At 38.8% G+C, this 27,982-nt stretch overlaps 1 protein-coding gene across 3 annotated transcripts; it reads right to left on the bottom strand.

Moving 5' to 3' along the window:
- Positions 1 to 236: 236 nt before the first annotated feature.
- Positions 237 to 27,331, bottom strand: nampt2 (nicotinamide phosphoribosyltransferase 2). 3 transcript variants are annotated; one of them, XM_026344576.2, is made up of 10 exons: positions 26,738 to 27,331; positions 23,630 to 23,724; positions 23,139 to 23,274; positions 19,420 to 19,523; positions 19,185 to 19,313; positions 18,377 to 18,535; positions 12,208 to 12,338; positions 4,259 to 4,484; positions 1,232 to 1,351; positions 237 to 759 (listed from the first exon to the last, which is right to left on the bottom strand). In XM_026344576.2, the coding sequence occupies exons 4-10, from the start codon at positions 19,471 to 19,473 to the stop codon at positions 592 to 594; spliced, it is 987 nt and encodes a 328-aa protein (XP_026200361.1). In that variant the 5' UTR covers positions 19,474 to 19,523; positions 23,139 to 23,274; positions 23,630 to 23,724; positions 26,738 to 27,331; the 3' UTR covers positions 237 to 591. The 3 variants fall into 3 exon arrangements, with proteins under 3 accessions (XP_026200361.1, XP_026200360.1, XP_026200359.1); XM_026344575.2 differs by having other exon boundaries at positions 23,630 to 23,717; XM_026344574.2 differs by lacking the exon at positions 23,630 to 23,724 and having other exon boundaries at positions 240 to 759; positions 26,738 to 27,328.
- Positions 27,332 to 27,982: the final 651 nt, after the last annotated feature.

Below are 27,982 nucleotides of genomic sequence, written 5' to 3'. Positions count from 1 at the left end.
TACTTTTTCCACCCTGCACTGTGAATGTTTACATGTTATGTTCAATAAAAACATGAAAACATATAATGTTTGTGTAGTATTATTTTAAACGGACTGTGTTTTTCTATTGTTGTCACTTAGATGAAGATCAGAGCACATTTTATGACAAATTAATGCAGAAAACCATGAAATTCCAAAAGGTTCACAAAGTTTTTCTTGCCACTGTAATTTACTGTTTAATCTCCTGAGACAACTCTCTCCTTAACATTCTGTGGTCCATGTTCACCATGGTACCAAACAGCACAGTGACTAATTTCACCCTTTAAAAAGGCAGACTGACTGATCACACATTTGAATACATCTGTGGTGTTAATTACAGGACCCACTTGAGTTTAACATGTCCAATTTTCAGTAAATCTATATGTATTATGAGTTTTAAATTATTTTAATGACCAATGTGAGTTTTTCTTATTTAACAGAAGGGTACCAACAATTTTGTCTATGTGTGTATGTGGTAGACGTGTCAAGTCATTGAGATTAGTTCTCTGTTGACATTCTCACAAATTGTTAAACTTCTTGTAAAATCTTTTAACTAAGATATTGTCACATCATCTAAATAAAGCCACGTCTTGCACTTACGCCCTTGCCGTTAGCCTCCACATAGCTACACTTGAAGGCACAGCTGAGTGTGTCCCTGTTGAGTTTCTGAAGTAAAGCGCTGCCACAGCCGAAGAAAACGTTCTCAGCACTCCACCCTTCATCGCTCAGCTTCTTAAGAATCTTCGGAAAACAGAGAGACACAATGTACTAGAGTTTAACATCTTGATTTTATATTGAAGATGAATACACTAATAAGATTGATAGTAAACATGTGTACCAGATGGCAGGGCATAAAAATAGAGCAAAATCAGAGCATTGTTGAGAAAAACCAAACTTTTATTTCTAAGTATTACAAGTTAAGAGACTGTAACTGTGAAATTCTGTTTAAATGGATATGACTGTCCTTAAACAACATTTGCTTTTAATAAAAAAAGTGATTTTAATTGAGTTCTGATCTGTGGCAATAACTTGATAATGAAAACAAAGCACAATAGGTTTAGAGTGTGTTGGTGACATAAAGTCAGAGTGGTGATGATACTTAGAGATAAAAATAATTACCAAAACAGGAAAAATAAATCTGCAACACGGAAAGACATAAAAATATACTAAATAATTAGTTTAAACATCAGTGAGGAGAAAATACCAAACTTACCTTATCCACTGAGCCAAGGCCAATGCCATCTCCCTGGATAATTCGCAGGTAAGAAGGCAGCACCTTGTATCCAACAGAGTTCAGAGAACAGCCAAAACACTCCTCCAAAATCTTAATGACCTACAAGACAAAGTTGGCATTCGAAACATTTATTAGGTGATAGGTCTGTATGTTCACTTTGTGCTGTCTTAATATCTTCATCTACATCTTGCACAGTGGCAAGTAAATCTAGTTAGTCTGGATGGAATTATTTATATTTCAACTACAGTCAGATATATTTTAACTGATAATACTGATAACAAATACTGCATTGTTACTGTCCATATTTAATATGTCATTGAAACGATAAAAAAAAAAGTCAGCCCTTTAGCTAATGACAGCACCAAAAACTAACTACTTTAAACTGTACAGGCGTATTGGAGGTTTAAATCCCCTTTTCAGAGCAGATGTTAAGAAACCAGTAGTTTCAACAAAACTCAGGAATGCTGGTTGTCACAAGCCAACAGTATGGTATGTCTATACCACATCTAATTTTGTGATGCAAGCCCCCCTGAGAAACACAGTTTTCCCCCCTAGCCCCTTACCCTAACCATCACAACCAAATGCCTATCCCTAACTAAAACCTAATTCTTACCCCTAACTCTAAAACCTAGTCTTAACCCTGAAAATGCTCTTTGAAGTTGTAAAGCCTGTCTAAAATTTCCTCACAAGAGCAGGATTTACAAAGAACAAAAAAACAAAGTTTGTGCAAAAAAGAAAATACACACACACACACACACACACACACACACACACACACACACACACACACACATAGACAGAGAACCTGGCACCCATCTTTAAAACTATGGTCCCTTGCTAACAAAATGTTAATTTTGAAATATTATGTTTAGTGTCATTCTACTTGTTTAAATCTGAAAATAGTACAACTACAGTCCAAATACCAAATAATAACTTATGTAACTCTTATAAGAAAGACACGTCAAGTTGAAAAAGCAATGACTATGAAATGTATGTTTGCCTTTCCCTTGACACTAACTGCTCCCAGAACTCAGGGACTCGGATGCATCTTGTTCATAGTCCGACCAACTACGTTGAGATTGCCGAATGAAACTTAAAGAAAAAGAGACAGAGAGGAGAGGGACAACAGCTTATCTATACCAACAGTGTACTGATCTGCATGATCATAAACTGAGAGAATGCAACCCGTGAAAATGAAATGATGGGATTCAAGAGTGAAGATGTATTACTCCACTTCATTTTCTGGAGTTACACAAACTCTTGGAGTGCATGTATTACTTTTCTGATTTTAGAGCTTATGGGATTTCAGACAGGATAAATGCCAGATGTAAATTTATATCTACAATTTACACTGTCATGCCAAAAATATGTACGGATTTGAAGTGTCAGGGAACAAACTTAAAACAAACATTTAATTTGTAGCTGCTGAGATATGGAATTGATGTGGGATGCATGAAATGTACCAAACTATTTGGTGGTAGTATAACTGAAACCTTAAGTGTCAAAAACATCAAACAGTTTGAGTTGTATGACTCATATACATATAACACTTAAAAAATACTGAAAAACATTTTCCAAAGCTCAAAAGGGCACATCCTGGGGAGGTGCAAAGACAACTCGGACCAGAGATATTATCAAAACAGAAAATTAAGAAAATACGTGTGAGACAGCTGAGCCATGTGATTCACCATAGCTATCTGATTAATTTGTTCTGAATATTTCCAGCCTTCATCCAGTGCTGCTGTTGCAGCTGAAGCAAAGGGTCGGGCAAGGATAGGTGTAGATAATAAACAGAGAGATAAAGGAAAGGAGGAGGATAGACACCAACAAGCTGCTGTGGGAGAGCCAGCTAGTACAAAGATACTAGCTGGCAGGTCAGAAAACAGGTCAAGGTTACTATTCTGCCTTATTGTTTAGTTCACGCATATATATGTTAGATTGCCTTTAGCTGTGATTCCACCACACATTCGCCGTGGCATAGTTTCAATAAGCTTCTGCAATGTCCAGAGTTGCATCTATTTTTCGCCAAGATCTTGTATTGATGATGAGAGAATCAGACCGCTGTGCAAAGTCTTCTCCAGCACATCCTAAAGATTCTCAATGGAGTTAAGGTCTGGTCTCTGTGGTAGACAACCCATGTGTGAAAATAATGTGCCATGCTTCCTTACCCAAATCCTGACATTGTCATCTTGGAATACAGTGGCAAAAAGGATGTGAACCTTTTGAAATTCCATGGTTTTCTGCATTAATTTGTCATAAAATGTGATCTTTATCTAAGTCAAGACTATTAACAAATATAATGTGCCTAAAATAATAACACAAAAACAATCAGATCTTTGTGCCTTTATTAAGAACAACTGTAAAAACCAATGAGATTAATATAAAAAAAACTTTATTAAGTAAGTGCATGCACATTTTTCTTTACTTTGATGAAAATTCACAGTGCTCATTCTAGGTAAAGTTATAGAATTCACACCTGCACCAGGTTGGACACACCTAATGACCCACTCTAGGAAATAAGAGGGCTTGGCAGAGGTGTGACTATTACATCCTACACAACCCCCTGTTCCATTGTTTCACCTGACAAGCCTATTAAGGCCAAAGGTGAAGTGAAACCAAACTGGAGCACAAATTTGTGGTCTCCAACCAAATATCTTTAGACTGAAGAAGCTACTTGGATGAGTCGTGAAATGTTTCAACCTAACAAGAAGGAAGTCCAGTTGCCATGACCCAACTTCCAGATTTTACCTTACTGCAGTCAGAGTCTTTGTGATCTACATAGTTGTGATTTATTTTAATAATTATGCTTTAAATGAAAACATTCCCTCCTTAATTCAAGGTATGTTAAAAAACCTTTAATAAAAGTTTAACAGTAATCAGTATTATGTGACTTTTCAGCTTTATGTTTGAGCATTTGTTGGAATGTAACTAAATGTTGATTTCATTTAAATCTATTTTAGATCTCTCTTTTTTGCTGTCAGTTACAAATCCAGTTCTGTTATTTACCTCAATAAGAGTCTCTGTTGGATCTCCAGAGTCTGGCCGGATGACCAGACAGGAGTCCTGGTTACGCTCCATGACTCGCTCCTTCAATTTGTCTCCCCAGATGTGTTTACAGGCATTAAAGATGTCGTAACTGTCACTGACCACTGAGACTGGTCCTGTGCTGAACTGGTCCAGGACTCGCTCAAATGCTTCCTTCTCCCTGCTTCTCCCCCAAGAGATGATGGTACTGGATAACACAAAGAAACAACAATTAACAGTCTCATGCTGCTGGCAAAACCACATTGTCAGAACCGTTAATGTCTGACATAGTAAATTAGACAGAGGCAAGCGGCCAGCGGAACACTGTGAGTGAAGCCATGACCAAGAGCAAATGGTAGTGACAGCAAGATGAGCTGTGGAAGACCAACAGGGAGGCCAAGAAAAAGATGAGACACCCACACCAGCTGGACCAAGTCTACTTCTGCAAAATGTCCTTGCATAGTTAGAGAAACACTTTAATCATCGTCACAGTGACTGTCCGTATTGTTGATCTCTGTCATTATGTAGTTAGTAAGCATAAAACTCAAACATGAAATTATTCTGTTTGTGACTTAAACCTGTATCTTATTCAAAGCTTGAAGCCGTAAATGTTACAAACAGAGTGTTTTGTCTTCTTTGTTTACTTGGTTAGCTTGTAGAATGTAGCCACATTAGCTGCACAGTAGTGCTATACAGCAAAGCTAATGTTAGCTTCATTCAGACCTGGAGCAGGAGAAATTTTTGGGCTAATTAAACTAATAAGCAGTAGTTACTGTAACTAGTAGTGTGTCCGTTACACTGTACTTTACGCTGTAAAGGTGCGCCAGTGTGTGTTTTACATACAGGTGCAAGAAAAAGTGTGTGAACCCCTTGGGATTACATGGAGTTTTGCATGAATTGGTCATAAAATGTGCTCTGATCTTCATCTAACAGTCTGCTGAAAATAATACTACACAAACATTATATGTTTTCATGTTTTTATTGAACATAATATGTAAATATAGGATGGAAAAAGTATGTGAACCTTTGGACTTAATAACTGGTTGACCCGTCTTTAGCAGTAATAACCTCAACCAAACGTTTTCTGTAGTTGCAGATCAGACCTGCACAACGATCTGGAGTAATTTTGGACCACTCCTATTCACAAAACTGTTTCAGTGTAGCAATATTCTTGGAATATCTGGTGTGAATGGCTCTCTTAAGGTCACGCCATAGCATTTCAATCGGGTTGAATTTTGTTCTGTTGAAGCTATTCTTTTGTTGAATTACTTGTATATTTTGGGTCATTGTCCTGTTGCATCACCCATCCTCTGCAGAGCTTCAGTTGGCAGACAGATGTTTATACGTTTTCCTGCAGAATGTCTTGATAAACTCTGGAATTCATTTTTTCATGAATGACAACAACAATGATTTTCAGCAGACTGTATTTTTCTATTGTTGTGAGTTAGATGAAGATCAGAGCACATTTTATGACCAATTCATGCAAAACTCCACGTAATCCCAAAGGGTTAACACACTTTTTCTTGCAACTTGTTACTAGGTAACCGGCACGGACACGGTGGATGCATGTCAAGTACAACATCATAACCTATGGTCTCAGCTTCAGTTTACTGCAACAATGTATAGGTAAAGAGAAACTGGAGGAGAAATTATACTCAGACTACTACTATGTACGGCTGTACAGCAGGAAGGTATTACTGGATGAAGTTCAACTTGGAGTAAGATTGGGGTCTTAATAATATCATAATAATACATGACTGGTTGGGTCACCTTCTGCTGCCCTTATCTAACTACTTGCACACTGTAACGATGGTTTGACTTTCCCCAGTTCTGCAGTGCAGTGTTATGTCTGGTCGCTTAAACAGGTTGCTTAAATAAAGCTGAATGTAACAGTAATCATTAAAACCACAATGCATGACAATAAACGACCGGCGTAAAAGATCTAACTTTGTCCAGGACTTTAAACATGCCTGATGAGATCATAAAAAGGCCTCCCGTGCATTCCCCTGAGGGAAGGGAGGCAGAAAACAGTGAGAAGGAAATGGTGCCATCCTGGTCATGTAACTGTGAAAGAGCGTGTCTGTCTTAACTAATGGCTGTGGGACTCTGTCCATATTATTTGCATGGGGAGTTTTTACACACCATATTAATGGTTGTTTACATTCTTCCAACCGCAATCACTACATACAGTATTTTCCGCACCATAAGGCGCTCCGCATTATAAGGCGCACCTTCAATGAATGACCTATTTTAAAACTTTTTTCATATATAAGGCGCACCGCATTATAAGGCGCATAGAATAGACGCTTCAGTAGAGGCTGGCGTTACGTTATGCAACCATTAGATAGAGCTGCGCTAAAGGGAATGTCAACAAAACAGTCAGATAAGTCGGTCAAATTTTATTAATAGACAGCTAACATCTGTTTTATTATTTTCCCCGAGGTAAAGTCAGTGACGTAGTATGAAAAGTTTATCTTTTAACAACAGCAAGGTATAACATGTAGTGCAACATTTACATCACATAGTGGAGGGAGACTTTTTCTCGATTTAGTAAACACTTAAAAACCGTCCTTGTTAAGCTGTAAACACACAAAGGAAACACGTAAAGCTCACTTTATCAGTTTATTCGTCATTCACGAATCCGTCGAATTCTTCTTCAGTGTCCGAATTGAACAGTTGGGCGAATATGGCATCCAACATCCCCGGCTCCGTCTCGTCAAAGTCAGTGTCACTGCTGTTGCCCGCAATAACTAACTGGACTCCATATTAACTTAAAATACATTAACTGTTATACTGGACTGCTGCCTACACAGCATGTAATCACCAATATGAGGAGGGGTTCCCTGTTGAGTCTGGTTCCTCTCAAGGTTTCTTCCTGTTGCCTTCTCAGGGAGTTTTTCCTTGCCACTGTCGCCCTCGGCTCGCTCATCAGGGACAATCAGATTATTATGACTCATACACATACACTGTTCATGTACTGTTCTTTGGTTGTGTAAAGCTGCTTTGTGACAATGTCAATTGTAAAAAGCGCTCTACAAATAAAATTGAATTGAATTGAATTGAATTGTCTGGCAGTTCAGTGACAATTCCTGCCTTCCTGAAAGCTCGGACCACAGTTGAGACTGATATATCAGCCCAGGCATTTACGATCCACTGGCAGATAGTGGCGTATGTCATCCAGCGCTGTCTCCCCGTCTTGGTGAACTAGCGACTGGAGTTCTATTGTCAATCCACCCGGAATGACGGCGAGCACTGAATTAGTGTGCTTCACTTGTTTTTTGACACCATCTGTGATATGGGAGCGCATGGAGTCGTAGATCAATAGGGACGGATCTGAGTGAAAAAAGCCACCTGTTCTCTTCACATAAATTTCTCTGAACCACTCACTCATCTTTTCTTCATCCATCCATCCCTTCGAGTTAGCTTTGATGACGACGCCGGCTGGAAAGTTTTCTTTTGGCAAGGTCTTCCTCTTAAAAATAACCATGGGTGGAAGTTTCTGGCCATAGGCCTGGCAGGCGAGAACTACAGTGAAGGATGACTTCTCATTCCCTGTGGTGTGAACATTCACCTTACGTGCTCCCGTTTTATCCACAGTGCGGTTCACAGGAAAATCAAGGGTGAGTGGAACCTCGTCCATGTTGATTATGTGCTCTGGCCGGATCTTTTTTTCAGTAATCTTGTTTTTGCAGTATGAGCGGAAAGTGGCCAGTTGCCAGGTCTTTTGGCAGTTGCTGTGAAACAGTAGTTTGTGTGCGGATGGAGAGATTACGTCTTTTCATAAACCGAAAGAACCAAGAAGGACCGCCTCTAAATTCATTGATGTTAAGTTCGCGTCCTAGTGCTTTTGCCTTCATTCGGATAGTGATTGTACTGACACTTCTACTTGCTGCTCTCTGTTCAACAACCCACTGTTCGAGTTTGTCCTCCAACTTTTGCAATCTCGCTTTGTTCCCTCGGAAACTCTGTTTCGTCTTCTTTCGTCTGCGTTGTAGGCGTGTCTCTTAATAGGAGCCATTTTGGGGTCTTTGCACAAACAAATGCAAATGAAATGGCACGCTTCGCGAAGTCATATATCCCAGCATGCACCGCGCCCTACTTCTTCTATGAGGGAAAATGGAGTCGGCGGCTGCTTACCGTAGTTGCGAGACCTGTTGCGGCTCAATATTGATCCATATATAAGGTGCACCGGATTATAAGGCGCACTGTCGGCTTTTGAGAAAATTGAAGGCTTTTAGGTGCCCCTTATAGTGCGGAAAAAACGGTACATACCATACACCAGATGTATGCTAATGTTAAAGATGCCTATGGCTCCATTGCCCTCCCCTGTCTGGGAAAGTCAGATCACAACCTGGTACATCTCCTCCCACAGTACTAACTGTAGGGATGCTTTGAATATACAGAATGGATGATTCTGTGAACATGTGGTGTGGACATTCATAGACTGACAGACTGCATCACTGATTACATTAATTTCTGTGTAGACACCCACGTACCTACTAAAACTATTTGCTGCTTTCCCAACAACAAACCCTGGGTAACTAATAACATTAAAGCCATCCTGAATGACAAAAAGAAGGCATTCAGGTCAGGTGACAGGAAGGCAGCGAGGAGGGTCCAGAGACTGCTGTCTGTCAGAATCAGGGAGGGAAAGGAGGCGTACAGGAGGAAACTGGAACAAAACCTTTAGCATAACAACATCAAGGAGGTGTGGAGGGGCATGAGGACCATCACTGGCTACAAGTCTAGCAGCCAGGTGACTGAGAGGAATGTGGACCGGATCAACAAATTTACAAATTGTTTCAATAGATTCCAGTCTGTGCCTCAGAACCCCCTGCACTTTACTACATGCTCTTCAGTACTCCCCCACACCACTCAGTCACCACCCACACGATGTCCATGTCAACAGAACAGGTGAGGAGAGAGCTATACAGACTTCACTCTACAAAGGCTGCAGCGCTAGATGGAATTAGCATGGGTGCTGAAACCCTGTGCTCATCAGCTATGTGGTGTTCTCCAACACATCTTCAACCTCAGCCTGCATCTGGGAATCATAGGATTGGTGGTTCAATTCCTGGCTCCTTCTGTCACATGCCAAAGTGTCCTTGGGCAAGATACTGAACCCCAAGTTGCCCCCAGTGAGTCAGATCTGCTGCATAGCAGCTCTGCCATTGGTGTGTGGGTGGGGGTGTGTGTGCCTGTGTGTGCGAATGATGAATGAGATGCAGTGTTAAAGCGCTATGAGTAGCAGTTAGGTAGAAAATCGCTATATAAGTGCAGACCATTTATCACTTATCAATCTTTACTAGTCCTCCCCCCTCTGTAAGGGGAGAAGGAAATGACACATTCTTGTCATATATCTGTTGTCATTCCACCCTGGACTATAATTATTGACCTATTTTCATCCATCTTACATAGTCTATATATTACGTTATTATGTATTTGTGTTGCTTTGGATCCTTTCTGGTTGTGGCCTTTCCTTTTGTCTGAGTTGAGAGCAACTGTAAGAAGGCAAAACAATTTCCCTCTCTGGGATTAATGAATTTTTTTTTTTTTTTTTTTTTAAACATTGCCAAACTTCATACCTTTTCACCTACCCCCTCTGTACCCCCTCAGGCTTTTCACACAGGCGGTGGAGTGAATTTGCCTTGCCTCTGATACTACCTCTCGAGATGACTTAACAAAGGGTGCATGCAGATCTCCCAACCCGGCTTGGTATGTTGTCTACAGCACAGCAAGTCATAAGTCATTAATCACTATAGGTGTCATGATGGAATCTGTCTGAGTGAAACATATTACTTTGTAAGACTGGACTGATTCACTTGCAGCTGTTCATACAGAGGTGTTACAGAGTGGAGTATCTTTCCCTGCAAACAATCTTTGGCTGTGTACAGACACAGGCTACATAGAGCACTACAAGAAACTACTCAATCTTCCCCTCTGTCTCCCTGTCTCTGTACTTTTCTGCAGACATCCTCGCCCTCAGAGTTGTATATTTCCAGAGTGCAGTTACTGGCCCTACCAACCTGCCAAGTGTTTCTGCTATTGTTTTTTTGTTGTCTTCTGTTGTTTTCTCTCTCCTCTTTCCACTCACCCCAACCAGTTAGGGCAGATGGCCGCCCCTACTAAGTCTGGTTCTGCTGAAGCTTTCTGTGTACAATATGGAAGCTCCTGTCAGGCATCATAGCTGCTAAGATGATTAGCCACATGGCTCAAAACATTAATGGGGCCAAAAAAGGAATTGGTAGAACGCTAGATACTGGTAGATCGAACAATCAGTCGAGACTATAAGACAAGATATACCAACCTGTGCACTGCCTGGATTGAATACAAGAAAGCCTATGAAGAGGTCACCAGCACAGTCTTAACCACTAAATACCTACAGAGAGTAATTCAATTCCTAAAGAGTGAGGTAAATGAGAAAAACACAGTCGGGGCAATTAACAACAGAAACTGCCAGTTATCAGGTACCCCACTGGGATAATAAGCTAGCAAAAGGAAGAGATAGAAGCCACTCACATTAAGACAAGGAAGCTCCTTACAATGCATAGAGGGTTTCACACCAAATCCAGCACCCTAAAACTGTACACTAAGCGTAAGGAAGGAGGCCAAGGCCTAGTGAGCATTAGAGCCACTATCCAAAATAAAACAACAAAGATCCATGAATACATCAGGAAGATGGCCCCAAAGAATGACATGCTTAGTGAATACCTCAGGCAGCAGAAACCCAAGGAGGAAGAGGGGCACGAACAGGAACCATCATGCAAGGAGAAACCCCTGCATGGCATGTATGTCCGATTGATAAAAGAAGTGGCGCATATCAAAAAATCCTATCAGTGGACAAAGCTGGATTGAATGACAGCACAGAGTCTCCAATGACAGAACAGGAACAAGTTCTAAGAACAAGATCAGTAGAGGCTGGGGTTCACATCAGGAATTTCCCTGGGTGCAAGCTGTGCAAAGATGTCCAATACAATAATACAATATGCTAGCAGACAGGGTGTACATGGAACACCATAACCAGGCGGCTGGCATAGTGTACAGGAACATCTGTGCCGAGCAGTGGAAGTCCTAAGGTCAAAATAGGATACACCTCCAAAGTTGGTTGAGAATGAGCAAGCTAAGATCCTGTGGGATGTCCACATACAGACAAGCTGGTAATGGCTAACCAACCAGACATAGTAGTGATAGACAGAGGAAGAAGGCGTAGTGATGGATTGATAGGTGCAGCTATATGTGTGTATATGTATAGAGAGAGAAAAAGAGAGAGAGAGACATTGTAGAGCATGGCTATGAAAGAGAGCCCTGCAGCATTAGCAGATTTTGATCTGTCTTTGCCACAATTTTTAGGTCCTGTGGAGACATCTAACCATATTTGTATTTACACAATTTTAGTTTTCTAACATTTGTGTTTTCTTTGTGATGGTACATGTCAGCTGTGCAATTTCTGTGGCGTGTTTGTTGCGTTGACTGAGATACTGAAAATTCTTAGTTCATCAGTTCATCATTGACTTCATAAGAATTACAGGGCGGCACAATGGTGTAGTGGTTAGCACCCTTGCCTCACAACAATGACATTCAGTTACAGTTAGGAAAACTGGTGACTTTAAATTGCCCATAGGTGTGAATGTGAGTGTATGTGAATGGTTGTTTGTCTTGACTCTAGCATCCACACAACCCCTAGGAGGACAAGCAGTTAGGATAACGGATGGATGAATAATTACTAACTTCATTTTATTAATTGAATATACATTCTAGATTCTGATATTATTATTTATTATTATATTGGTTACATTTACATTTTTACATTGAGAGTAAACATAAATTCTAAATTTACAAGTAAGAAGTAAGATCTTTTTTTATGTTGTCACATCTTAAAGTTACTTTTACATGTTAAGCCCATCTATTTATATTTTTGTGTGGTGTTGTACCTGTGCTCTGCGGCTGGTATGGAGAAGCCAGCCATCGGGCAGCCATAATATCGCTGAGCCATCAGCAGACCAGCTACTGTGTCCGTGCTGCAGAAATTAACTAGGTGAGCTGCTCCACCTAATGCTGCAGACTGGAGATAGAGGTGGAAATTATCAATCACAGTTACATTATAAATTGGAGATTTAAATAGTGTCTGTGTGTTCAGTTCAAAACTATCATTATGCAACAGTGTTATTACATCACAGTTATTCTTGAGTAAATAACCAGGTTACTGAAAGAAACCAGTGTTCGTGCCTTGGGCTGATTTTGGAAGCATGGGTCACACAGATTTTAGCAGTATGGAGACAGAAAAGAAGAAAAGACAGCTTTCCGATCGTTTTTTATTCCGTGTTGGGGGAGGTGACTGACAGTGCTGTTAAAAAGACATACAGACAGCTACAGTGCTCCCCTTTACAGCATGCACTCTTGTAAAAACAGATTAGAAACCTATGCATTTATATGGCAGAGTAATCAGAGTTCTCTGGGAGAAATCTACCTTGGGACATAATTGTTTTTTATATCACACTTAAGAAATCACTCTTAAAGGGGTCCTATTATGCAAAATACACTTCTTGGAAATTTTGGTAGATTTTTATGACTCTAAGGTGCATGTAGACACACATCCAGTATGTTATATTATGTAGTGCAATTTCTCCTTTTTTCGCCACAATTACCCGTGTACTCAAATCCTCTCCCAGAACAGACCATTTGGAATCCTTCAAATGGTCTACATAGACTGAGGCTGACTTCACACAGTCCCGCCTCAGGCTCGGTTCTAACACTGCCAACAAAAACAGGATGGCATTATTTTTCCTAGCCACACAAACACACTGTTATTACTGACAGAATACTGTAGTACTGTTACAGTGTCCTGTCCTGTCGTCATCCTACAGCTTCCTTCAGTGTTGCTTCCCAAACAGTACTAACTTCTCAGTTGTTACTCTAGTAACTTTACAGAATGCAGAGTAATGGAATTTGTCAAAATACAAGTTCTTTTAAATGTTAAATATTTTGTAAAATGTATTCCTGTGTTTAATCAGAAAATGAATTATTTTATTTGCCTGTTAAAGTACACAACTGTGTTCTGAAAAGACTTCAATACTCATTAAGAAACTATCTACTAGAGATGTCACCTGTGTGGAGGGAGATCCAGACTGAGTGGCTGTTAGGGAGTCAACAGACATGTTGTGAGTTACTCACATTTCTCTCTCAGATCACTGGCTAAAAGAAAACACTCAGATTCTAATTCAGCAGTCCCACAGTATTTCTTCCTTTTGTGAACCTTATGTTCTGTTACTTAGAGGATTTGGCTCAGCTGCTGTTACTGTGCGTTTCTGTATACTGACAGATATACTAACCATTTTATCTACTTCAATTTCTAATACTGAGAGAAGACTAGCAGACACCTTTTTGTATGATGGAGCTCAGCAGTACAGAAGAGTTAGAATAAATACAGTCATTTCTAATCGACATTTTTGTTCTTTTTAGTATATACTCCTTTAGTCATGTTGAACAAGACAACACTACAAACATTTTGCTCACATTTTATTTCTTGGACTGTTGTGCAGGTACTTCAGGTGTTATTACTTTTATCTTCAGAATGTTGTCTTTGGTGTGCTGTTAATAACATCTGATTTGATTTTCTGGTCTAAACTGTATTACAATGACCAATGTTCACTGACCACTAGCAAAACAATCAACTGGACCCTTCAAAGACCTAAAAGAAAGAATGCTGAGCCAAACCAATGAGGACTGAGTTATACAAGCTTTACATTCCTTTATTTTTCATCAACAACACCTTTGTAATTTACATGAGGTGTTTGGTGTAGCAAACTGTACTTTGTGACACATTCAGAACAACTGAAACAAAATTTAAATAAATATAAATTAGTGTGAGAAAAAAATGTAAACTATCTACTTAAAGAATTAAAAAATAACAACCAGTTATTTGTGTGTGGACCTGTCAACAGATGACCTGTGTGCACAGCATGAGTAACTAGATTCAATTCAATTCAATTCAGTTTTATTTGTATAGCGCCAATTCACAACAGAAGTTATCTCAAGGCACTTTACAGTGTAAGGTTTAACACCTTACAGAAAATATTTATACAAACAACAATACAAAAGAGAAAACCCAACAATCCCATTTGAGCAAGCTTAGGCAACAGTGGAGAGGAAAAACTCCCTTCAGAGGAAGAAACCTCCAGCAGAACCAGGCTCATAGTGGGCGGCCATCTGCCTCGACCGGTTGGGGTGAGTGGAAAGAGAAGAGAGAAAAGAACAGCAGGCAATAAGACAACAACAAGCAGCAAGAACATCGGGCAGGTGAATTGGATTCTGGAGATGTACAGCTCCAAGCCGAGGATACCTGCAGAAAAGTACAGAGAGAGGGAGACAGAGAGGAGGAAACACAACTACAGGAGAGAGAAGACACAAAGTTAATGACATGCAATGGTGGTATTTGCATTGACACAGGAGAAAGGAGAGAGGAGAGAGGAGAGAGGAGCTCAGTTTGTCAGTAGAGTTCCCCAAGCAGACTAAGCTATATCAGCATAACTAAGAGATGGTTCAGAGTCACCTGATCCATCTCTAACTATAAGCTTTATAAAAAAGGAAAGTTTTGAGTCTAGTCTTAAATGTGGAGAGGGTGGAGCTAAACTCTGCCTCCCATTATACATTTGGAAACTCTAGGAACCACAAGTAAACCTGCAGTCTGAGAACGTAGAGTTCTGCTTGGAAGATATGGAACTATGAGTTCTTTGAGATAAGATGGGGTCTGATTATTAAGGGATTTATTAGTGAGGAGAAGAATTTTAAATTCAATTCTGGATTTTACAGGGAGCTAATGGAGAGAAGCTAACATAGGAGAAATATGATCTCTCTTGCTAATTCCAGTCAGAACTCTGGCTGCAGCATTTTGGATTAACTGGAGACTTTTTAATGAGTTATTGGGACATCCTATAAATAATGAATTACAATAGTCCAGTCTGGAAGTAACAAATGCATGGACTAGTTTTTCAGCATCACTTTGGCACAGGATGCTCCTAATTTTAGCAATGTTTCTAAGGTGAAAAAAGGCAGTTCTAGAGATATCTTTGATGTATGAAGTGAAGGAGATATCCTGATTAAAGACAACTCCGAGATTTCTTACAGTATTACTTGAGGCAAATACTCAGTCATCAAGGGTGAGAACGTGATTAGACATAGTGTCTCTGAGATTTTTTTTGTCTGGATTTAGAAGAAGGAAATTGGAGGACATCCAGGCCTTTATGTCTTTTTAGCATGCTTGAAGTTTAACTAATTAATTAGTTTCTCCTGGTTTCATAGATAAGTATAGCTGGGTATCATCTTCATAACAATGGAAATTTATAGAGTGTTTCCTAATAATATTGCCTGAAGGGGACATATATAAAGTGAAAAGAGTCGGTGCAAGCATAGATCCCTGTGGAACTCCATAGCTAACTTTGCTGTGTATGGAAGATTCAATCATTAACATGTACAAACTGAAATCTATCTGATATATACGATTTAAACCACTCTAGTGCTGTTCCTTTAATTCCAATGACATGTTCCAGTCTGTGTAATAAAATGTTGTGATCTAGTGTCGAATGCAGCACTAAGATCTAACATGACGAGAGTAGAGAGTAGTCCATTGTCTGATGCTAATAGAAGATCATTAGTGACCTTTACCAGTGCTGTTTCTGTGCTTGGATGTACTCTACATCCTGACTGGAAATCTTCATACATGTTATTGCTGCGTAGGTGGTCATACAATTACTTAGAAACCACTTTTTCAAGAATTTTAGAGATAAAGGTCAGATTGGATATTGGTCTATAATTCACTAAAAAAAGTAAAGATGGTAAAGATAGATTGATCTGATCTAATATGGACGTGCTGATCAAAGGTAAGACATCTTTGAGGAGTCTAGTTGGGATGGGATCTAAGAGACATGTTGATGGTTTAGAGGAATTAATTACTGAAATTAATTCAGAATGATCTACGGGGAGGAAGCAGTCTAAGCGTGGTCTTGCAGTTGAATCTAGAGTTGTTGTAAAGTCCATGCTGTATGCAGGGAGGATCTGATCAATTTTTTCTCTAATAGTTATGATTTTATTTGTAAAGAAATTCATGAAATCATTGCTGCTGAGAGTTGACGGAATACTAGGCTCAACAAAGCTATGACTCTTTGTCAGCCTGGCTACAGTGCTGAAAAAAAACCTAGGGTTGTTCTTATTTGCCTCTATCAATGAGGAGTAATATGAGGTTCTAGCTTTACGGAGGGCTTTTTTATATATTATTAAACTGTCTTTCCAGGCTAGGCAATATTCATCTAAATTGGTGGAACGCCACCTCCTTTCCAGCTTATGTGATTTCTGCTTTAAGCTACGGATTTGTGAATTGTACCATGGAGCCAACTTCCTCTGATTCACAAGCTTCTTTTTCCGAGAAGCAACAGTATCAAGTATTGTTCAGGGTGAAGCACCAGTACTATTAACAAGATAGTCCACTTGTCCTGGAGTAACGTTGAAATAACTGCCTTCCTCTGTGTTGGTCCATGTCTCTGAAATAAAAGATGGAATCAGTTCCTTAAATTTTGTCAACAGCATTTTCACATAAACAGTGAATCTAATCAGTAGGTGTAGTAAAGTCTGGTACTGTAAATTCAAATGTAATTAAGAAATGGTCAGATAATAGAGGGTTTTGGGGAAAAACTATTAACTGATCAATTTCCACACCGTATGTCAGAATAAGATCAAGGGTGTGGTTAAAACAGTGAGTGGGTTTATTTACATTTTGGGTAAAAACAAAGGAGTCTAATAGTGAATTAAATGCAGTGTTGAGGCAGTTATCATCAACATCTACATGGATATTAAAGTTACCCACTATAATGACTTTATCTGCACTAAGAACTAAATCAGATAGAAAGTCTGAGAATTTAGTTAAAAACTCAGAGTAAGGGACAGGAGGTCGGTACACAATAACAAACGGGACTGGTTTTTGATTTTTCCAGTTAGATGAGCACAAAGATGTACTGGTCCGGTGAGGTAGTCTTGCTTGCTGGAAAATCCATAAACCACACCGACTTGAATAACAGCTTATTTCCTACGTCCAGGGAGGCACCACTCACCAATTTATTTATGTACCCCAGCCCTGCTAATTTTCCAACTATCCCTGTCCTTTCAATATTACCATTGAAAAATATGTAGCCTACTTAGAGCCGAGCTAATGTTACTTTCTGCCACTTACAATTGTGTTATTTCGAACCAAAATTCAGACAAAACAGAGCAGAGAATGTAGCAGAATTAGCCCGCTAGCGTTAGCCACATTAGCCACACTATGCTAAACCAGATTCGACGTACAAACTTGTTTACTGACCTTTTAGAAAGTCCTGATGAAAATATTTGTATGGACCTCTTCTGAAAACTGTCTCCATGAAACTAGTCAGCTTCGGCCAAACCAGTTGGTCTAGTTTCTCAGTCAAACTGAATCCATTGAATTTCAGCGACTTCCCCCTTATCAGGCAACAAGAAAGCCGCTGTAACCTGAACTTAGCTACGTCACATGAGCTTCTGCGAAGAGGGATTGGGATCACATCTCATTTGAATACTAAGCAACACACCCTGAAAACATTTTACTCCGTCAGAGGGTTTGAGGCAAACATTTTCAGGCAGGCCAGTGAAGTCAATCTACATGTTTTTTGACATTGAAATATACAGACACATTCTTGGGACTCCAATGTCCAATATTCTTTAGCCTGAAAAGCTGTATAAGTTGACTCAATCAAATCAATCTTAATCAAACATTTCCGTTATGTCATCACAATTATCTTTCATAACATCATCATAACACAGCCCTATGCATAAAACAGATATGACAAGAAGATAATTTGCTTTATAGGCCATGTGCATCAGGCTTTCTGTTGAAGAATTCCAGCTGATTATCTATCTGATAATCGGTGGCACTGAATGTGCAGAAATGTCACGGCGCAAAAAGGAAATGTGCAATACAACATTAATCAATTATACACAAATAAAATAAATTAGTTTTGTTTGCAGTATTTCTCAACCTCAGTGGTGATTTCTCTCAAAATAAAATCAATGACAGAAAGTCCCCTGAGACCTCCTAACCTCCTGAGAGGAGACTCCTCTGTAGCCAAAGTCATGCAGTTTCAGGTCCAGGCCTTCAAGGCTCCCTGTCGTGGCCTTCAGGTGTTTGGCCAGGATCTTCTTAAACTCCCTTGATATGGTGGCAACTGTGATGGGATACCACATCTGGACCAGCATTGTCTACGGCCAGCAAGATACAAAGTAGTTGACACAGAGTAGATGTGGAGAAAAACAAAACTACAGACAATGAGAGTCTTTATGTAGCAACCTTTGTGTAACGATTCCGAGACTATGGCTGAAACTGCAATAACAATATTGACGGACTAATGTCTTGGTTTGGAATTTTTTTTAAAAAAGCAAAGAAAGAAACAAAAACAATAATACACCATAAAAGAGGTATGAACTCAAAAATTTGAGCATGGCTCAAAAATGTATATCTTAAATTAAATGTGGAGTTGACAAATCGTTTTGCCTTGTTATGTTATTTTACTTAATTCTCTGGTTATGATTTTTTTTAAATATGTGATAGTATTATTTGAAAGCTAAAAACAAGGTGTTTCACTTTGGGAGAAAGCTGTTACTTGTATGAGCACCATACTATCCATATGCAGTATATGAAACTAGTAAAGAAAGTACATAGGAGCTTTTAAAAGGCCTTTTACTCTTTTTATTGATACAGTGTGAAACATATTTTGGTGACATTTATATCCCTGGTATCTCTATTGGTTTAAAAGGGCATAAGATCTCATATGCTGCACTACTTAAAAGTGTGCTCTACTAAAAGTGGAATATGTTTTCTGACTGACCTGCTAACTTAACATGGGTTTACCTCAATGTAGTTGGTGAGCCAGTAGAAGTTGGGATCTGTGTTTTCCACAGTGAAGAGCACATTGCCTCTTGGTATTATCCTGCCCTCTGCGACGGCTTTGATTCGGATGGGAAGGCGGCCATCGTGTTTCTGACAAATTGACAAGCATATTTCCTTTAATTTACAGCATCTATGATAATGAACACCTCTGTATGTGTGCATCTGTCCACACAGAATGTTGAAAATCTCTGTGTACCTCAAGGACTTTCCTCCAGCCTTCTTCATCAAACACAACCTGTTTAAAGTGCATCTGGTAGAAGAGCTTGGCTTCCTGAATCTTCTCTTCTGTAACCACTGGACCTGTAGATATCAAACCAAAGTTACAATATCTTCAGTCATGTACAGAACATGCACAGAACTTACTCAGCCTCTAGAAAACCAACAAGACTTCTGGTATCGTGCAAAAACAAGCAGCAGCTAACCCCCATACAGTGTTAAAATTGATCATTTAATAGTTTTTCCATAAATCCCTTTTTTATCTGGCCATTTTTAAATAACATTTGAATTTACTGTAAACTTTACTTCACCTTAGAATACATTTCACTACAGCAGATGTTTATCTGAAAATGCTATTGACAAATTTAAGGAACTGATTCCATCTTTTATTTCAGAGCCATGTACCAACACAGAGGAGGGCAGTCATCCTAACTACTCCAGCACAAGTTGAGTATCTTGTTTATAATAGTGCAGCCTCACTCCGAACAATGCCTAATACTGTTGCCCCTCTGAAAAAGAAGGTAGAGAATCAGAGGAAGCTAGCTAGCTCCATGGTATAATTCACATATCCGTAGCTTAAAGCAGACGTCGCGTAAGCTGGAAAGGAGGTGGTGTTCCACTAATTTAGATTAATCTTGCCTAGCTTGGATAGACACTTTAATAATATATACAAAAGCCCTCCATAAAGCTAGAACCATTCCTCATTAATAGAGGCAAATAAGAACAACTAACCAACAACTAAGTTTATTTTTAGCACTGTAGCCAGGCTGACAAAGAGTCATAGCTCTGTTGAGCCTAGTATCCCCTTAGCCCCTCTCAGCAGCAATGATTTCATGAATTTCTTTACAAATAAAATCATAACTATTAGAGAGAAATAAATTATCGATCCTCACTATAAATAGCACGGATGGACTTGTATGTCTGCAAAAGTAAAACAAATTCTTATAAATAATAAATATAATATATAAATATATATATAAAAATAAATAAGCAGCACGTCCATATTAGATCAGATCAATCTATGTTCTACGTACGTAGAACGTATGGTACCAGTATCTACGTACCACAGGCTTTTAAGGTTGTTGTAGTCAAACTTCTACTCAAAAAGGCTACTATGGACTAAATTAGTAAATTTAGTAAATTATAGACCAACATCCAATCTGCCCTTTATCTCTAAAATCCTTGAAAAGGTAGTTTCAAAGCAATTATTTAACCACCTGCGCAGGAATAACTTGTATGAAGATTTCCAGTATGTCATAGTACAGAAACAGCGCTAGAAAAGGTCACTAACAATGTTCTGTTAGCATCAGACAACTTCTCTCTATACTAATTTTGTTAGTATAGATCAATATAGATCACAACATTTTATTACACAGACTGGAACATGTCATTGGGGTACAAGGAACAGTCCTAGGCTGGTTTAAATCGTATTTATCAAATAGATTCCAGTTTGTGCATGTTAATAATGATTCTTTCATGGACACAAATGTTAGTTACACAGTTTCCACAGGGTTCTGTTCTTGGACCAATTATTTTACTCTACAGTGGCAAGAAAAACTTTGTGAACCTTTAGGAATTTCATGATTTTCTGCATTAATCTGTCATAAAATGTGCTCTGATCTTCATCTAAGTCACAACAATAGAAAACCACAGTCTGCTTAAAATAATACTACACAGACATTATATGTTTTCATGTTTTTATTGAACATAACATGTAAAAGAGTATTTTGTTTTGTTGAAGCTATTCTTTTGTTGAATTACTTGTATGCTTTGGGTCATTGTCCTGTTGCATCACCCATCCTCTGCGGAGCTTCAGTTGGCAGAGAGATGGTCTTACATTTTCCTCCAAAATGTCTTGATAAACTATGGAATTCATTTTTCCATCAATGACAACAATCCCTCCAGGCCCTAAGGCAGCTAAGCAGCCCCAAACCATGATGCTCCCTCTGCCATGATTCACAGTGGGGATGAGGTTTTGATGTTGGTGTGCTGTGCCTTTTTTTCTCCACACATAGTGTTATGTGTTTTTTCCATCTCTCCACAGAATATTTTGCCAGTAGTGCTGTGGAACATTCACGTGCGCTTTTGCAAACTTAAAAACGTGCTGCAATATATTTTTTGGACAGCAATGGCTTTCTCCGTGGTGTCCTCCCATGTAGTCCATTCTTGTTCACTCCATTCCTTATTGTAGATGTGTCAACAAAAATGTTAGCATGTGCCAGAGATATCTGTAAGTCTTTAGCTGACACTCTAGGATGCTTCTTTCCTCATTCAACATTCTGCGCTGTGCTCTTGCAGTCATCTTTACAGTACGACCAAGCCTAGCACGAGTAGCAACAGTGCTGTAACAGTAAACCCAAAACTGGTGTGTATTTTTAAAGGGCAGGACAGCTTTCAGCAACAAATCCAATATCATCACACTGATTGGACTCAAGGTTGGCTCACTACTGGCTCCAATTAGCTCTTGGAGAAGTCATTAGGCTAGAGGTTCACATATTTTTTCCACCATGCACTGTGAATGTTTACATGTTATGTTCAATGAAAACATACAATGTTTGTGTAGTATTATTTTAAGCAGACTGTGTTTTTCTGTTGTTGTGTGTTAGATGAAGATCAGAGCACATTTTATGACAAATGCAGAAATGCAGAAGACCATGAAATTCTAAAAGGTCCACAAAGTTTTTCTTGCCACTGTATATATGTCCCCGTTAGGCAATATAATTAGGAGACAGTCTATAAATGTCCATTGCTATGCAGCTGATACCCATCTATATTCATTTATAAAACCAGAAGAAACTAATCAATTAAACAAACTTCAACTGCAAAGGCCGGGATGTCCTCCAATGTCCTTCTCCTAAACTCAGACATGACAGAGGTAATTTTGTTTGGGCCTAAAAATCTCAGAGACACAATATCTAATGACATTCTTACCCTAGAAGACATAGCAATGGCCTCTAGTAACACTGTGAGGAATCTCGGAGATATCTTTGACCAGGATATCTCCTTTACTTCATACATAAAGAAATCTCTAGAACGCCTTTTTCCGCCTGATGAATATTGCCAAAATTAGGAGCCTGTGTACCTCACAATATAATTGAGCCTGTAAGCATTCCAGCAACATTTCAGATCAGGATATCTACAATTAAGACACTTCTTCAACAAGAATATCAAACCACATTTGCAGAACACAATCTACCACGTCCTGCTTAGAACTGTGGAGGGAATTTTCATAGAAAAACATTGTACATTTTTTAATCTCCCCTAAAATTTAGAAAACACAAACTAAGAAACCTGAACAAGGTCAGTGTTCGAGGAAGTGTGGCAATATGTATGCTCGTCATTATCATATATTTTGGGAATGTCCCAGGATTTCTACCTTCAGGTTAAATGTGGTAGCAGAGATAAGGCCAATTTTAGATTTTGTGATTGATTTTAACGTAAGTGTAAATTATTTAGAAAATGTGTCGACTACTCTTCAAAAATATTATAGTTATATACTGCAGATATTAGTGGCTGCAAGCAAAGCATAACAGACCTAAATAAAAAAAAAATACTTGGAGAATGGAGAATGTGCAAAACAACATTAATAAAATCCAGTGACATATTAACCTTAAGAACAGAATAAAATAAAATAATAACTCAATATAACTTTGGTTCTTGTTGTTTTGTTTGTTTCCAGAGCAGTTAATGTGAACATACCTGTGAGGTACTTCTTCAGCAGATACTGCAGACCAAAGAAGACCACTTCGTTAAACTGAGAACCCTTCTTGCGTCTGCATTCAAAATAGGAGTAAATTTTGCTGATGTTGGGAGGATACTGTTTGTAGTGTGTGATCTGAAAGAGAACAAACCAAGATAAAGCACAACCAGTTTGCAGGCAAAGCCCCCAAAACAGATTAACTGAGTCTAATTTCAATATGTAGCAATGCTAATAACCAGCAGCAGTATCACTAATGTTCATTCATTGTTTTCTAATCTTATCACACCAAACAGATTTGCATTATAAAACAGCATGACTTAAAATTCTGGTAAGCACACTAATGACAAGCTGCACCAAAGGACTGTCTACTCAATGTGATGTTTGCATTTACAGTAAAATGCCCAACATGAAATGATGCCAGCTTTAAGCACAACTCTCCCTTTGTGCTCTTCCAGCACTAACTGAATAATCAATGGCAACAGCCACTCACTGGAAGAAATAGCTTCAAGAGTCATTCACTCTGCATTCTTCTGCCTTCTGCCATCTTGCCTCCTACTGAACTTCTCTCCTTTCCCCTACTTTAAGCTCAGAACAAAAAACACAAAGTTACCAAATGTGGAAAAACTCAAGCATGTTGAGCAATTTTCAGATCAGTTAAATCAAGTAAGAATCTTTTATAAAATTTTAAATCTGTATTGGTATTAATTAATTTTGTAATTTAATTAATTTTATGTGCCTATGTATCTTCTTTAAGCATATGAAACATATTATATTATATATGCTATATTATATATATATATATATATATATATATATATATATATATATATATATATATATATATATGTTTTCAATACTTTCATCATCCTTACTTGTCATTGTAGGAAAGATTTGCCTATGCCAGTGCCTGCTGGCTCTTCGCACAACCAGACAATTAATGGACTTTAGTTGTTCAAAGGTTTAAACAAAGCCCTTTTCTGTACAATTACATTCAGTGGTTATATCCTCTAGCACATAACACAGTCTAACTGTCTGCAGGTGTCTTGTTCAATCCAGAATCAGAAACAGAAGAAGGGGCAGATGAATGCAGACTATTTTACTGTTTGTGCTGAACCTGACGGGGAAGTGGAAGACAGTGCTTGATTTAGCTGAAACAGTCTGAATGACTGGATTGAAACACTAACTATACACTTTTGATGTAGTTTAGAAACATGCACAGACAATCCCCAGTCACATTGTTAAGAAACATCCTGTTGAAATTTTTATTGTGCAATAGCAGGTTCACGTTCAGGACCAGACTCCAGATCATAGATCGTAGTGTGACGAATGTCTTAGGCTGCAGTGTATGACTTCTCTCGCAATTACTAAAGGTTAATGGATCACGTAATATTCTAATTGCACAGTTGGAAAATTTGAGGGCCACACCTCAAGCCAATCTGTATATGCTGTATTACTTACTTACTTATGTAAGTACTTTCAAGATAAAAATAAATAATAAATAGCTGCTATAGTAAAGATGGATTTGGAGAGGCCTTTACACATGCAATTATGGTTTTACCATGCTGTTAACAAACCAGGCTACAGTAAGGCATTAAGAGCTGTTCATAGCGAGGGAGTGCTCCCAGATGAATACGGTCTAAGAATTTCAGCAGAAAACAGAACACATAGACAAGTCACACGTAGACTTAATTGGCCAGTGTTGCTCAAGTGAAAAACCATGTAGTCAAGCAGGTGACGTCATAATCTGCATCACCACCATTATAATCTAATTATGCAAAGTGGTTATGAAATATGGACAGGAGGTCGAGAAAATATGCACAGCCAAAATAAAAGAGTCAGGAGTACAGACAGGGTATAGCATCTGAAACAGAAGGAAAATGAATCTTTGTGTTCCTTTGCATTTGAGACTGACTCAAACTTCAATAGTTCTGTAGGTACACAATACTGAACAGAGATAACTTTTCTCCTAGTTTTAAATTTAAGGGAAAATCTAAGTTATTTCCAAATATTGGACCAAGCTCTTGAGCAGATAATGGGATATTTCACTGAATAATTCAAACATTTGATGGGAAATTTGGGAGTATGTCATGTTGTGGTAAAGAGGCAATAAAAATATTATTTTAAATTAGTAGAGCTTTGTTTTAGTATTTACTTTTATTTAAAAAGTGTAGTGTTGTGCTGTGCTGTGCACCCATTCACCCTAGAGGACTTTCACATGAGCTCATCACAATCTGTTTCTATTATGTGATTGTGATTACAGATACATTGAAGGAAACCTCTTGGCTGCTGCTGCTTTGGACTTGTTTTCAGGGATTGTTGGAGCTAATAAAAAGGCTGCATGGTCATCATCCAAACCTTTGTCATTTGGCTGGAGTGCAAACCTCTGTATGACATTTCACAGTGACAGCTGGCATTTAACTCACAAGCTGAGCATATGCTAGTGTATATAGTATACCTTCACATCCTGTCCAACCACTGGACTGACTTACAGCTGGACTTAGGTTACAAATTGACAGAAATGAAACTGAAAGCTTAAAGCTACACAGTCAAGGAGGGGTTGGGCTCTGTAATACATAAGATGACACAGCACTGTAGAGAAAGAAAGTAACATTTCTGGCTGTGCTCTGTAATAAGTCCTGGCTTCTAAAGTCTTCAGAAGAAAAAGCATAATGACGTGCTTTTATCACATCATTCCCTTTAGGTTAGCACATACATGTCATCCTGGTTATGCTTGGGTGTCTGCATACTAGGATGTACACATTTGAAGTTGATTTATACTGTATTGTGAGTGTGTTTATGGGGGCACTGACCATGTGATCATACAGCTGAAATGTGTGTGGGGGGTGTAAGTATGAGCTCCTGCAGTAATTTTTGATACAGAAAGAATTATTTGAGCAAAGCAACACATTTTGTAATGTGCTGGCCTGTACCCTTTTTAATAACAACTTTATTTTCTGAGTTCCTTGCCATTCCTGTGTCAGATCTGACCATGTCTGCAGTTGCTATCAAAAACTGTTAAAACTGTTGGTGCCCAACGATTGGCCAAATAGTTGAATAGCTTAGTATGATGTTTAGAGATTCCTCTGGTAGACTTCCCTTAACAGTGACAAAAACAATTTTTTTTGTAAATTCAAAATAAAATCAAAAATAGTATTTTTCTTAAACGAAAAAGGCATTGATGTAAGTACTTATTTTGGTATGGTGATATCGAAAGACGAGACTAACATTAACGTAAGCTTCCATCGCTTATAATCTCTATTCGTCCTAGAGTAGAGTCCTATATTTTTAATTGGGTTTCATGGATTTCATTTTGATTAACACTGTTTGTATGACTCTAACCCCGTAAACACAGCTCCGTACAACGATGCTAACGTCAACAGTTTGTACTGGTACTTAGCTTTGGGTTTTCACGTCATTTCACGTTACTACAACGTTGTTGAACAGTCAACACATTACACTAACTGACCCGGAGTGCAACAGCTAACATCATCTGTGATGGGAAATGAGAAACTAGCTAGAAACTAGCTAATATTTATTAGAAAAGGAAGCCCAAAGCACGACAGAAACCGTAACAACAATCAAGGACGGGTCCACTCACCTTGTAAGAATCTGTCGCTAGCAAGAAATTAAAATCCTGCGCTGCCATTGTTGTGGATGAACGTTACCGTAGCTTAAATGTCACTTTGGTGTCTGTCTTCCCGTTGCTGCCGTATTTACTTAACAAGCGACCGAGCGAGAATCTAGACTAGCTGGTGTAAGGCTCAGCTAGACAGGAGAGCAGCACAGACAGCAGAGAAATCAACCCTTTAACGTCGAATTGTTACAACTTCGGTAACCTCTGTATGTCTCCAGTTGACCTAGCCTGAGACTCCAGATGGGGTAAAATAACGAAAGCAGCAGCGTAGCTTTCTTTGTAGACTGGGGGTGTTGTAAGAGGGCGGTCTGTACTACGCATGGCCACACGTCCTCCCACCGCCTTTCTGACTTGCCATGCTGCATTCAAGCACACCAATAACTGTCGTGGAATAATTAAAGGAGCACTCCGCATTTTTGACAGCTGCGCCTATTTCCGTATTTCATCTTTCAATTTGGCTGCATTTGTTTGTTGCAGTTCCATATTCACTGCAGTGTTCTTGTCGTTTTGGAAAAAACAGTGCTGGTTTGAAGAGAGTGGCGACATCATGGACTCAACACCAAAAGACGCAGTGCCTGGGAGATCCGTCATCGCAGACTCTATGTGCAGCCGGGCACCATGCCCAACTCGTAAGAATTTCTGATGTCACAGCAAGGACGGGGTACTGCCCACGCACTGACGCTACTAATCGTGTTTACTGTAGGGTGCAGACAAACTACAACAGAATGTGGGTCCCAGCAGTCCAGGACAAGAGTCAATGGTCCCGTGGTTTCACTCTAACTTGAAAAGAGGGAATGCATTTCAGTTAAAGTGTGTCATTATTGTTATTATTGAAGTAGTCCACTGATATCATGTGTTGCAAATTTCTTATTGGATGCTAGAACCTAATTAAAAACTGTATAATTAAAAAAATTATATATCCTATATATTAGGCTTTATGATTAAACTTGCAAAATGAAGTATATGCTATGCATGAATGCCATTGTACCAATAAAGTGTGTAGGTTAATAATTAGTAAAGTCTTCTAAAATAAGCCACACAAAACTGACTCACGATCTACAATTAAACTAGGTTATGGCAACTAGAATTATTTTCAATGGTACTTTTACTCTAGTGCATTTATTGTACAGCTTCAGTTACTAGTTACTTTTGGAGACAAGTTTTTAATGTTATTATGTTGTTATATGTTGTTCTTATTATGGATTAACC

This window comes from Anabas testudineus, chromosome 5 (genome assembly GCF_900324465.2).
Source record: "Anabas testudineus chromosome 5, fAnaTes1.2, whole genome shotgun sequence".
In the NCBI taxonomy this organism is placed as follows: Eukaryota; Metazoa; Chordata; class Actinopteri; order Anabantiformes; family Anabantidae; genus Anabas; species Anabas testudineus.
Note: the sequence above shows the minus strand (reverse complement) of the source record. Positions and strands in the feature narration are given on the sequence as shown.